Here is a 13,890-nt window from a genome sequence, read left to right as displayed (position 1 = left end):
TAAAGTGTACAGTTCAGTGGTTTTTAGTATACCCACAAGGTTGATCACTCATCACCAGTGTCTAATTCTGGAATATTCCATCTCCCCCAAAAAGAAATTCTGTACTCATTAGCAGTCTTTAAAAATGGTGTGTCGGCATCAGACTTCCTCCTCTAACTTCACACAGGGGAGAAGAGAGAGTCAAGATCAACAGCCCAAGGCTGATTCCTATGAGGCTGAGGGCAGACATACCTCCTCTCTCCAACCTTTTTACCAATTCTGACACCAGCCATCCCTCCCAAGGTGCTCTCTACTTCTCTGCTGGGTTTGATAACTTCTTGCAGTGGCCATACAGAATTCACAGACCATACTCCACTTCTGGGGTTTATGAGGGGAGTAACAGTTTACAATTCAGGTTCAGGAACACTCAGGATACAGGTTTTCTGTCAGGGCAGCTTTCTGGCAGGCAGGCCTCTCTCTCGGCTCTCAGCCCCTCAGCCTGGCCTCTGCCCTGCTCGGGCAAGTGTTATAAAGCTGTATAGCTCCTCCAGTAAGTGCCCAGAGGTACCCTACTCCACCAGGAAACCTCCTGCCCAGAGACACTCAGCTCCCTTGCTCTGTGGGTCAGCATACCTACTGTAGCCACTTCACTCTGCGGGCCAGGAAGCCCACCATACCATCTCATGCTGGTCTCCTGGTCTTGCTGCAACTGTGTCTAGGCCATGCTTGCTGCTGCTTCTAACCATCTCCGGTATTACAGCTCTCTCTCTCTCTCTCTCTCTGTCTCCTGGGTGTAGGAGGTTCTTAGCACAGGGACTCTGGGTTCAAAGGATGCTCACCACTCTTGGCTTTTCTTGGTGGTAGTGAGGTCCGCCTCTCCACTTCTGAGATTGGCACTCTTTAAGCCTAGCAGGATGGCAAAATCGACCAATCCCCTTGTTAGGGTTCCATACAGCTTATTTGCATGCTCCCACAAGGGTTCCATGTACCTTATTTGCATTGTTAGCGAGCTTTCCAGTCCCCTTGGTGGGCCAGAAGTACTTTGTTTGAATAGTCCTACACGGTCATTTTGTGGGAGTCACAAGACCATAAATGGCTAGAAGGGCCATATTAAGTAATTCATGCATCATGCAGTCACTCCCTATTTCCCCCTTCCCCAAGCTCCTGGCAACCACAAATCTACTTTCTGTCTCTATGGATTTACCTGTTCTGGGCATTTCATATAAATGGGATCATGTAATATTTTGAGTCTGGCTTCTTTCATTCAGTAATGTTTTCTAGGTTCATCCATGTTGTGGCTTCCATCAGGACTACACTTCTTTTTATGGCTGAGTGCTATTCCATAGTATGAACAGACCACATTTTGGCTCCTTGCTCATCTTCACGTGGCCTGGCATCTATCTTCCCCCATCTCTGCTCGGTTTATATGGATAGACCACATTTGTCTGTTGTCTGCTGGGTGGTTTCCACCTTTTGGCTCTTGTGAATAGTGCTGCCCTGAACATTGGTGTACAAGTTTCTGTTGGGACACCTGTTTTCATTTCTCTCGTGTGTATACCTAGGAGTGGAATTGCTGTGTCATAGGGTATCACGTTTCATTTTCTTTTTTTAAGAAAAGACCAAGTATCTTAATTTTAAGGAAAAAAAAACAAAACAGTTAACAGTTGAATTGCCCCTTCATGTCCCCCAATTAATCCCTTGATCTCCCCCTCCTCGCTCCCCAGTACCCTCATCTTGGTGGTTATTACCCCTGTCCTTTGAAACCTGGGTATGGATCCCTAGGAGCCCTGGTGGCACAGCGGTTAAGTGCTCAGCTGCTGACCGAAAGGTTGGTGGTTCATACCCACCTAGCGGCTCCGCAGGAAAAAGACCTGGTGATATGCTTCTGTCTCAGTTGCCTAGTGCCGCTATAACAGTAATACTACAGTGAGCGGCTTTAACAAATAGAAATTTATTTTCTCACAGTTTAGGAGGCTAGAAGTCCGAATTCGGGGCACCGCTAGGGGAAGGCTCGCTCTCTGTGTCGGCTCTGGGGGAAGGTCCTTGTTCCTTGGTGAGCTTCCTGTGGTCTGGCGTCTGTCTTCCCCCATCTCTGCTTGGTTTATATCTCAAAGGTGATTGACTCAAGACACACCCTACACTAGTACTGCCTTATTAACAGAGCAAAGAAAACCCATTCCCAAATAGTATTATAGCCATAGAGATAGGGGTTAGGATCTACAACACATATTTTTGGAGGACACAATTCAATCCATAACAGCTTCTGTAAAGATTACAGCCTAATCACACTTTGCTGAGTGGTGTCTGGGGTCTTAAATGCTGGCAAGCAGCCATCTAAGATGCATCAATTGGCCTCAACCCACCCGGACCAGAGGAGAATGAAGAACACCAAAGACACAAGGTAATTATGAGCCCAAGAGACAGAAAGGGCCACATAAGAGACTACATCAGCCTGAGATCAGAAGAACTAGATGGTGCCCATCTACAACCAATGACTGCCCTGAAACGTAACACAACAGAGAATCCCTGATGGAGCAGGAGAGCCGTGGGATGCAGACCTTAAATTCTCGTAAAAAGACCAGACTTAATCGTCTGACTGAGACTAGAAGGACCCGGAGGTCATGGTCCCCAGACCTTCTATTAGCCCAAGACTGGAACCATTCCCAAAGCCAACTCTTCAGACATGGATCGGGGACTAGACTATAAGACAGAAAATGATACTGGTGAGGAGTGAGCTTCTTGGCTCAAGTAGACATAAGAGACTATGTGGGCAGCTCCTGTCTGGAGGCGAGATGAGAAGGCAGAGGGGGACAGAAGCTGGCTGAATGGACATGGGAATATAGGGTGGAGAGGAGGAGTGTGCTGTCTTGGGGGAGAGCAACTAGGAATACATAGCAGAGTGTATATAAATTTTTGTATGAGAGACTGACTTGATTTGTAAACTTTCACTTACAGCACAATTAAAAAAAAATGATTACAGCCTAGGAAACCCTATGGGGCAGTTCACTCTGTCACATGGGGTCGCTATGAGTTGGAATTGACTGGACAGCACCCAGCAACAACAACATGCATCCCGAAAGAGTGCACCTTTAAACTTGACCTAAAGAGTATCACGATTTTTGTTCAACTTAACCAAGCTGATAAATAGCTCTTACTCCACTTTTTATTCAGTTGTCCTCTTCTGTATTTGTAAATGGGGATGGTAATAGGCTGCACCTTTTTTAGAGAGTTGTGGTGAGGGCAAAATGAATTAATACACAGAACCATTAAAAGCACTTAGAGCTGAGCTGGCCCCAGAGTAAAGGGCTTGTGAAACATGATCTGTGAGGGCTGCGGTACAAGCACCACATTAATGAGCATTGTCTCATAGGCGGGCCTTTTGCTGGTTTCAGTGTCAGACTGGTCAGTCAGGCAGTGGACACCTTTGAGCACAAGGGGGCATGCCTAAGAGCAGAATTGCTGGTCTTGTTCTGCACCACACCCAGCTGCAACTTTCCCCAGGGTGGCCCTGTTTCCATCCTGAGGGCCTGTTCTCATTTCCACGCCCCCAGCACACGAGGGCTTCTCTGTCCCCAGCTTTGCCAACACTTCTCTGCCTGGCTGTTGGAGGGAAACGGACCCGCTCTGGTGTGGGAGTTGGCATCTCCCAGCACGGCCGGTGAGACTCAGCTTCTTCTCACCTGGTCTTTGCTCATGCAGGTCTCTTCTGTCAGGACTTTTCCTCTGTGTCCTATGCCGGCATCTTTTGGATACCCTGTGCTGGGAGCCACAGCCTGAGCGGATGTGACAGGCCCTGGCACCTCCTCTGTGCCCCAGGTCCTGCCGGTTTCTGACACACAGTCTCACATCTTCATCCCCCAAACCCTACAAAGGTCCTCATTTTCCTGAGGAGGAAATTTCCCATCAGAGAGGGTCAGTGTCTTACCCCAAAACCACAGCCCACATGTCAGAACTTCAAGCCTGGTGTGTCCCAGACCCCAGAGCCCAGGGAGCACTTTCTAGAATACCATTACCTTCCACGCTCTTCATTACACTAAAAAAACCGTTGCAGTCGAGTCAGTTCTGACTCATGGTGACTCAGAGTTGAACTGGCTCCACAGGGTTTGCCAGGCTGTGACCTTTCTGAAGCAGATTGCCTGGCTTTTCTCCTGAGGTGCCTCTGCATAGGTTCAGATCGCCAGGCTTTCTATTAGTAATCAAGGGCTTACCCGTTAGCGCCACCTAGGGACTCCTTTCATTATACTAGCACCTGGTACCGAATCAGAAACCGTGGTGGCAAATCAGAAACCCTGGTGGCATAGTGGTTAAGTGCTACAGCTGCTAACCAAAGGGTCGGCAGTTCGAATCCACCAGGCGCTCCTTGGAAACTCTAAGGGGCAGTTCTGCTCTGTCCCATAGGGTCGCTATGAGTCAGACTTGGCTCGACGGCACTGGGTTTGGTACCGAGTCAACTCTTCCTGATAGGACATCTGTTGGCCACAGGTCCTGTGCTGGGTAAGAGCCTGTGTAGTTTCCTGTGGCTGCTGTGACGAATGATCCGACTTCACGGCTTAAAACCACCACCACCACCAGCTGCTCTTGAGTTGGCTCTGACTCATGACGTCCTCCATGTGTGTCAGATTAGAACTGTGCTCCACAGGGTTTTCAATGTCTGGTTTTTTGGAAGTAGATCAGCAGGCCTTTCTTCTGAGGTGCTTCTGGGTGGACTCAAACCTCCAACTTTGCGGTTAGCAGCCGAGCACATGAACCATTTGCACCACCCAGGGACTCCGTGGCTTAAAACGACATATACTTATTCTCTGACCATTCTGCAGGTCAGAAGTCTGAAATCATTTTCACTAAGTAAAATTAAAGTGTCGGCAGGGCTGGTTCCTTTTGGAGGCTCCAGGGGAGAATCTCTTTCCTTTTCCAGCTTCTAGAGGCTGCCCAAATTCCTTCCCCATCTTCAAAGCCATCAGCGTAGCATCTTCCAATTTCTGACTCCATTTCCATCCTCATGTCTCTTTCTCTGACCCTGACCCTCTGGCCTCCCTCTTATGAGAACCTTTGTGGTGACATTGGGCCCACCCAAATAATCCAGGAGAATCTCCCACATCTCAGGAGGCTTGACTTAATCCCATCTGCAGAGTCCCTTTTGCCATTGCCGTGATCTTTATGAAAACTACTCACAAGTTCTGAGGATTAGGACGTGGGGATCTTTGAGGGCTGTCATCCCGCCAACCACAGCGCCTGATGGGCTTCCTAACCTCTGAAGAGGGGAGCAGGGTTCCCATCCTACAGAAGACAAACAGAGGCTCAGAGAGGAAAAGACACTTGCCGAAGGCCACACAGCCTCGGATGCGAGCCCCGTCCACTCCTCTGAATTCCTGTACCCATATCTCCCCTGGGTGTCTCCTAAACATATCATACTCTATAAGTTCAATAAGGACCCCTGGGTGCAGCGCGTAAGCTCTCGGCTGCTAACTGAAAGGTCAGCAGTTTGACCTGCGCCTGTAAAGATTACAGCCTAAGAAACCCTATGGGGCAGTTCTACTCTGTCCTGTGGGGTTGCTATAAGTCTGAATTAACTTGTCCACGACAGGTTTATGAGTCCAGTATTGAACCAGGGTCCCTGCACAGCACCCCCAATCCACCTGGGCCCCCACTCAGGAAACGGTTTTGCTGTTTGCCAGGTGGGTCAAGTCAGAAACTCGTGGGCCACCTGGTCTCATCTCTTTACCACCCGCAACCTCATCCAGCTCAACAGCATGCCCTATTGGTTTGATCTAAATAATGCATCTGGAATCCAACCTCTTCCCACCCCTTCCCGGCCACCACCCCATCTGAGGCACCATTGCCTCCCACCTGGACCCTTGCATTGGCCTTCCTTCAGGTCCCTGGATGGCGCAAATGGTTTGCTCTCAATTACTAACGTAAAGGTTGGCAGTTTGAACCCACCCAGCAGTGCCGTGGGAGAAAGGCCAGGCAATCTGCTTTCGTAAAGATCACGGCCAAGAAAACCCTATGGGGCAGTTGTAGTCTGTAACACGTGGGGTGGCCATGAATCAGAATAGATGCCAAAGGGTTCTCCTTCTCTCCATCTGTGCTCCCAATAGTGTATTCTCCACTCAGCAGCCAGGGGGCGCCTTTAACAATATAAGTCAGATGGGGCATCAGGATTGGAGGAAGACTCATTAACAACCGGCATTATGCAGATGACACAACCTTGCTTGCTGAAAGTGAGGAGGACCTGAAGCACTTACTAATGAAGATCAAAGACCACAGCCTTCAGTATGGATTACACCTCAACATAAAGAAAACAAAAATCCTCACAACTGGACCAATGAGCAACATCCTGATAAATGGAGAAAAGATTGAAGTTGTCAAGGATTTCATTTTACTTGGATCCACAATCAACAGCCATGGAAGCAGCAGTCAAGAAATCAAAAGACACATTGCATTGGGCAAATCTGCTGCAAAGGACCTCTTCAAAGTGTTGAAGAGCAAAGATGTCACCCTAAAGACTAAAGTGTGCTTGACCCAAGCCATGGTATTTTCAATCACATCATATGCATGTGAAAGCTGGACAATGAATAAGGAAGACCTAAGAAGAGTTGACACCTTTGAATTGTGGTGTTGGCGAAGAATACTGAATATACCATAGACTGCCAAAAGAACAAACAAATCTGTCTTGGAAGAAGTGCGGCCAGAATGCTCCTTAGAGGCAAGGATGGAGAGACTGCGTCTTACATACTTTGGACATGTTGTCAGGAGGGATCAGTCCCTGGAGAAGGACATCATGCTTGGCAGAGTACAGGGTCAGCGGAAAAGAGGAAGACCCTCAACGAGGTGGACTGACACAGTGGCTGCAACAATGAGCTCAAGCATAACAACGATTGTAAGGATGGCACAGGACCGGGCAGTGTCTTGTTCTGTTGTGCATGGGGTCGCTATGAGCCGGAACTGACTCGACGGCACCTGACAACAACAACAACATTTCCTTGGTTTGCCTGAGGATGCAGTCAATGAGGTCATCCGTGTAGAGGGCTTGCAGTAGTGCCAGGCAGGCAGTAAAGGGTCTGCTGTTGTTGTTGTTAGGTCCCTTTGCGTCAGTTCTGACTCATAGCAACCCCATGTGACAGAGTAGAACTGCCTCACAGGGTTTTCAAGGCTTTGACCAAGCCTCTGTCAAGGCGCCTCTGGGTGGGTTTGAGCCACCAATATTTCAGCATTTGCACCATCCACGGACTCACGGAGAAATAATACAATGGCCAGTTTCAGGCTGCCAACAATTCACCAGCTGGCTTACAACATTCCTGAATGTGTAACAGTCAGCTCTCAGGAGCTATCCCATGTGGCTTCAGTACAGCACTGATAACAATTCTATTTATTACATTGTTGTTGTTGTGTGCCTCAAGTCAATTATGACTCATGGTGGCTCCATGTAACAGAGTAGAGCTGCCCGATAGGGCTTCCTAGGCCATAATCTTTACTGGAGCAGATCGCCAGGTCTTTCTTCAGTGGCTCAATCCACCAACCTTTGGGTTGGTGGCCAAGTGCTTAACTGTCATGCCACCTCGGTGGTAGCTTTTTCTGCTGTCATACTAGCATCATGTGACTGCCCCGCTTGCCACCCGCAGTGACGCCTGTCTCACGCTGAGTCAAAGCAAAGCCCTCGCTGCGGCCCACAAGGCCCCGCCTGATCTGCTCTATTCCCTCTTTGCTCTCATCCCTTGTCCTCATCCCTAGCTCCCTCAGCTCCAGGCACACGGCTCCTCCCTGTCCCTGCTACATTCCAAGCCCACTTTTGCCTCAGGGCCTTTGCATGGTTATTCTCTTTGCCCAGGACATTCTGTTGCAGAGATTTTCCATCTTTTCTCATTAAGTCACTTGGTTTTCTGTTCATGGGTCATTTGACCAGAGAGACCTTCTTCCAAAATAGCATCCCCGGCCTTTTGTGCTGTCACCTGCTGATTTGCTCGGTAGCACTGAACCCCAGCTGCACGTGGTGTGTGTGTTTGCTTCGATGTTGGCCGTCCTGGCTGGAATGTAAACTGTGAGCACAGAGGTTTGGACCAGTTTGGCTATCGCTGTCCCCACAGTGCCCTCAGCAGTGCCTGGCACGCAGTAGGTGCTGAATAAATGCTTGGTCAATGCAGGGAGCTGCAGAGCCAGGCATGATCTTTTGCTTTAGCCTGCCAGTGATGTCACCAGGTTACTGAGGTGCAGCCCATTTTGCAGATGAAGAAACTGAGGTCCCCAGAGACTTGGGGGCCATGGGGACTGGATCCCAGTTCCGCTGGCTCTCTGTCCATCTCAGCGGCCCTTTCTGGGAAGAATAAGGGAAGAGGGGAATGCACAGAGCTGAGGTCGCACTGACCTCTTCCCACATTGCGTCATCCCCACAGGGACAGCATGGACAGTGTGAAGCAGAGCGCAGCTCTGTGCCTGCTGCGGCTGTACAAGGCCTCACCTGACCTGGTGCCCATGGGCGAGTGGACGGCCCGTGTGGTGCACCTGCTCAACGACCAGCACATGGTGAGACCCTGGGCCACTGCCTCGATGCCCACCTTACTACCTGGGAGCCCCACCTGTGCCCTGATGCCCACCTGGATGCCCAGGGATCCTGTCCAATGTCCCCAACCTTCCAGAAAATTCCAACTTTTTCTGACACCCAGCCATCCCCCTACAGCTCCCATCTGTGCCTGGCTAGCACAGACTCAAGCCTCTGTCCCCACCCCAGGGCCCCGCCACCCCAATCTCTCTGTAGTCCCCTCCCACCCTTGGCTCCTCACCCAGACACCCAGCCCTGGCCCTGGTCCCTGAGCCCCATACATAGGCTCCTTACCCCACCCGGACACACAGGCGCACCAGTGCACACCTGGCCGTGCCCCTTCCTCAGTCTCTACTCTCAGGCCCTCAGCTAGGACACATGTCCCCAGTCTCCCCCTCCCCTGGGCCCTGACTGGCCATCTCTGCCCCCAGGGCGTGGTCACGGCCGCCGTCAGCCTCATCACCTGCCTCTGCAAGAAGAACCCAGATGACTTCAAGACCTGCATTTCCCTGGCTGTGTCTCGACTGAGCCGGGTAAGTGTGGTCTCGGGGCTGGCGGTGGGAACATGCCGTGGTGTCCTGTTCCCTTTTGCCTCTGTGGTCCCCCACTCTCCTTGAGAGGCAGCCTGGTATGGTGGTCCAGAGCTCAGACTCTGAGGCTGGCAGCCTACGTTCACTCCCAGCCTGGTCACATCCTGGCTGTGTGGCCCTGGGCAAGTAGCTTCCCCTCTCTGGGCCTCAGCTGCCGCATCTGTACAGTGGGGATGATGCTAGGGCCCAGCTCACGCTGAGTACCAGGAAACGAGAGCCAGTCTCCTGACTTCCTCCCGCTCCCGTTCTACATCTCTCCCTTCCTCCCTCTGCCCTGTCTTGCCCCCCACCACCCTACCACTTAACACTACACAAATTGTTCAGTGACATTGGTTACATTTTTCATTTTTCACCACATGTCAACATTCTCATTAATTCCATTCTGGATGTTTTGTTTCCAGTGCTCTAGCTTCCCTGTCCCCTTACCCTTTCCTCCTTGCTTTAGAGTAAGTGTCGACCATTTGGTCTCATATAGATGATTTTTTAAAGGTATGACTTCCTGGAGGAGTCTTTATTTTGTGAGCCAATCTGTTATTTAGCTAAAAGGTGACCTCAGAGGGTAGTTTTGGTTCAACATTTATGCGTATCTCAGGGTGATAATCTCAGGGAATCCTCTAGTCTCAACCAGTCCAGTAAGTCTGGACATTTTAAGGATTTGAGGTTCTGTTCTGCATTTTTCTCTCCTTGTATCAGGATCCATCTATTGTGGCCCTGATCAGAATGGTCGGCAGTGGCAGCCAGGTACCATCTAGTTCTTCTGGGTCTCAAGGTAGATTAGGCCATGGCTCATGCAGACTGTAAGCCTCTGCCATTTCTTGCTTATTCTCCCACTCCTTCTCCCTCCCACATGTCTTCCTTTCACTCCTTTCTTTCCCTCCCCCACCTTCACTCCTGTCCTGGGAGCCTCTCCTGAGGACTCCTGTGTGCCGGGCCCTGTTAGGGGGACACAGAGATAAGTCAGACCTGAGTCCTGTCCTCTGGAAGCTCCCCATCCTGGTTCAGGGAGTAGAGTGTGGTGGGGAGGCTGACTCAGACACAGATAATCAGACAAGGGGTGGTTTGTACTCAAATGGAAATAGGAGCCCAAAGGAGGCAGTTAACCCCACCTGGGAGTTCAGGAAAGCTTCCTGGAGGAGGTAATTCTTGAATTGAGACTTGGAGTAAGTATAGGTGTTTTCTAGGCAGGTCGGAAGAGGCTTGGATTCCCAAGCAAAGAGAGCAACAAACACACTGGGTCATGTGTTCAATCATCCGTTCTTTCATTTCTTCACCACACATCTGAATACTGTCCTGTGCCAGGCTGGAGGGCAGACACAGACGGTGACAGTGGGGGCAATACAGGGCATTATGGGAATGCTTCCTGGAGAAGGGACTTTTACAGTTGAGTAGGAGTTTGCCGTGAGGAAAAAAGTCTCACTATCTTCCACTAATTCCCCACCTATTTCCTGAACGTTCCTTGGATCTGACCTTGTGTTAGGCCTGAGCACCTGGAAAGGGTGCCCGGCTCCTGCCCCTGAATAGCTCTCAGTCTTTGGGGGAGCTACAGGGACACGCTCTCCACTGAGTCGGTGTGGCAGGTGCTTTAATGGAGGTCACCCAGGCATTTGGGAGGCTCAGAGAGGGAGGGAGGAGCTGGGCCCGGGGCAGCCACACCCAGGGGTGTTGGCAGGGGCTTTTCCTGCCCACCCAGCACCTGCATTTCTTAGAAAAATCATGGCTGGACCTGTACAAAGTATATCAGTTCCCTTTAGTGGCCTTAATAAAATATGACAAACCAGATGACTTTAGGAGCCCTGGTGGTACAGTGGTTAAGAGCTATAGCTGCTAACCAAAAGGTCGGCAGTGCGAATCTACCAGTCGCTCCTTGGAAACCCTATGGGCAGTTCTCTGTCCTGTAGGATTGCTATAAGTCGGAATCAACTCTACAGCAATGGGTTTTGTTTGGTTTTGGGTGACTTCTAAGAACAGAAATGTATTGTCTCACAGTTCTGGAGGCTAGGAGTGCCAACTCAGGCTGTCAGCTGTGTGCATTCCTTCTGAGGGCTGCAAGGGAGAATCTGTTGCAGGCCTCTCTTCCTGGTTTCTGCTGACAGCCGATGATGACATGGCATCTCTCCTCTGTCTCCCTGTCTCTGAGTCTCTTCTGTTTTACAAGGCCACCAGTCATATAAGGAACCCTGGTGGCACAGTGGTTCAAGCGCTGGGCTGCTAACCGTTCCTGTAGGATTTGGGCTCAGTCTACTCCAGTGTGACCTCATGCTAACTGATCACATCTGAAAGACCTATTTCCAAACATGATCACCTCCCCAGATACTGGCGTTAGGACTTGAACAGATCTTTTTGGGGACATGATTCCATCCACAATCCCAAGTGATCTTGTGAGAGCCTGAACTTTGGTGTCGTGTCTGTGGGTGGAGGCCCCAGCCACCATCTCACTGTGTGACCAGGGTGCCTTACACCCCTCTCTGAGTCTCAATTTGCTGCTCCTTTTGTGCTGACAGCACCATCCTGGGAACACAGTGATTGCTCCACCCCAGCATGGGGGTGCTGTCCCATGCCTCTGCCCACTCCTCGCCCTCCTCTCCTCCCCAGATCGTCTCCTCGGCCTCCACCGACCTCCAGGACTACACCTACTACTTTGTCCCAGCCCCCTGGCTCTCAGTGAAGCTCCTGCGGCTGCTGCAGTGCTACCCCCCACCAGGTAATGCTGGCTATCTTGGCTGCTTGGGGGGACCCGGACCCCGTGGCAGGGCCAGGGCCTGGGGATCTGTCTCAGGATTTCTCTGAGGCTGGGGTGATGCCTCACCTCTGTTATGGGGCTCCAGGACACACAGACACAGAAAGACAGGTAGATATGCACATGCACAGACATGTGCTCACACAGATAGACATGAATGCACACAGATACACATGCACGCACAGATGTGCATACAGATATATATGCATGTGCAGGCGCACACGGATAGACATGCGTGCACAGACATGCGCACACAGATGCACATGCACGCACAGACACCCACACAGACATGCATACACAGACGCGTGCACAGATACACATGCATGCACAGATGTGCATACAGATATACATGCATGCGCAGACGCACACAGACATGCATGCACAGACATGCACACTGATACACATGCACACACAGACATGCACATAGATATGCACGCACAGACGCGTGCACACAGATAGACATGCACATGTAGATAGGCGCACACAGATAGGCATGCACACACAGACGCGCGCACAGACGTGTGCACAGACATGCGCACATAGGTAGGCATGCACTCACAGACATGCGCACACAGACACAGACTTGCATGCACAGACACAGAGACAGACATGCACCCACAGATGCACACACACACACAGATGGACATGCACGCAGGCACACACACACAGATATGCACGCACAGACACACACACAGATAAACATGCACGCACAGACACACACAGACATGCACACACAGACATGAACATGCAGACACACACAGACATGCATGCACGCACAGACACGTGCACACAGATGGACATGCATGCAGACACACAGATATGCATGCACACACGCACACGGATACACACACACGCACAGACATGCGCACAGATAGGCATGCGCACACAGGCATGCGCTCACAGACGTGCGCACACACAGACACAGACATGCACCCACAGACGCACACACACACACAGATGGACATGCATGCAGACACACACACAGAGACGTGCACGCACAGGCACGCACAGATAAACATGCACGCACAGACACACACATGGACATGCACACGCAGACACACACAGACAGGCATGCACACATGCACATGGATACACGCACAGATATGCTCACACAGATGGACATGCATGCACAGATACACTCACACAGACACAGATATGCACAGACACACACAGAGATGGACATGCACACACACACACAGATGGACATGCACACACACACACACACAGATGGACATGCACACACACACAGATGGACATGCACGCAGACACACACACACACACTAGGAGTTTTGCATGTTGAGTACGTTGCATGAATTGGTGAGCAGCACGGAGCAGGAAGCCTGCCTGTTGTAGCAAAAAGGATCACACAAAGAGCTGATGGTTATGGGGCCCCTACTGTACCAAGCAGGTCCCATGGTGGTGCAAACAGTTAATGTGCTCGGCTGCTAACCCAAAGGTTGGAGGTTTGAGTCCACCCAGAAGCACCCCAGAAGAAAGGCCTGGCGATCTACTTGCAAAAAATCAGCTACTGAAAACGTTATGCAGCATAGTTCTACTCTGACACACACGGGGTCGCCATGAGCCAGAGTCGACTGGACAGCAACTAGTTTCCTGTAGGAGTGGGGGACTGAGAGGCAAATGTATTCCTATCAGATGCTTACCACACAGATATGTCCTTGGGAAAGCTTGGGTTTGGGGCCTGTGATCCTGCCTGGTGTCTCTGGGGAGGGTTCCTGGAGCTCCTCTATGAGAAAACTAAGAGAGCATCGGGACCCAGATGGGGACACTGAGGCCCAGAGAGGTGGGGCCGCTTGTCCAGCAGGGTTAATGCAGAGCAGGCTAAGTGCCCAGGTCTGAGACAGGGCCTCTGTCAACCTCTCCCCTCACTTGGTGGGCTGGGACCAGGGAAGGTAGTCAGAGTGTAGAGACCCTGCCTGCTGCTGCAGGAGCCCAGTGGGGCAGAGGCGGGCACGCAGGGGGAAGGCTGCTGCCCCTGGCGGGGGCTGGGCTAACATAGAGCTCAGCCCTGTGCATGTCCTCACCTCTCTCCA

The 13,890-nt window shown here is 51.1% G+C and overlaps 1 protein-coding gene across 1 annotated transcript in view; it reads left to right on the top strand.

The window, feature by feature from the left end:
- Window positions 1–13,890, top strand: part of AP2A1 (adaptor related protein complex 2 subunit alpha 1) — a 38,409-nt gene that overhangs the window by 16,757 nt on the left and 7,762 nt on the right. The window contains exons 5-7 of the mRNA XM_064293950.1: window positions 8,367–8,496; window positions 8,944–9,045; window positions 11,695–11,803. Of these exons, the coding sequence (XP_064150020.1) occupies window positions 8,367–8,496; window positions 8,944–9,045; window positions 11,695–11,803 (341 nt within the window). The remainder of the gene's footprint in view (window positions 1–8,366; window positions 8,497–8,943; window positions 9,046–11,694; window positions 11,804–13,890) is intronic.

This window comes from Loxodonta africana, chromosome 11, assembly GCF_030014295.1.
Source record: "Loxodonta africana isolate mLoxAfr1 chromosome 11, mLoxAfr1.hap2, whole genome shotgun sequence".
NCBI classification, from domain to species: domain Eukaryota; kingdom Metazoa; phylum Chordata; class Mammalia; order Proboscidea; family Elephantidae; genus Loxodonta; species Loxodonta africana.
The sequence above is the reverse complement of the archived record's forward strand: the minus strand, read 5'-3'. Positions and strand labels throughout refer to the sequence as shown.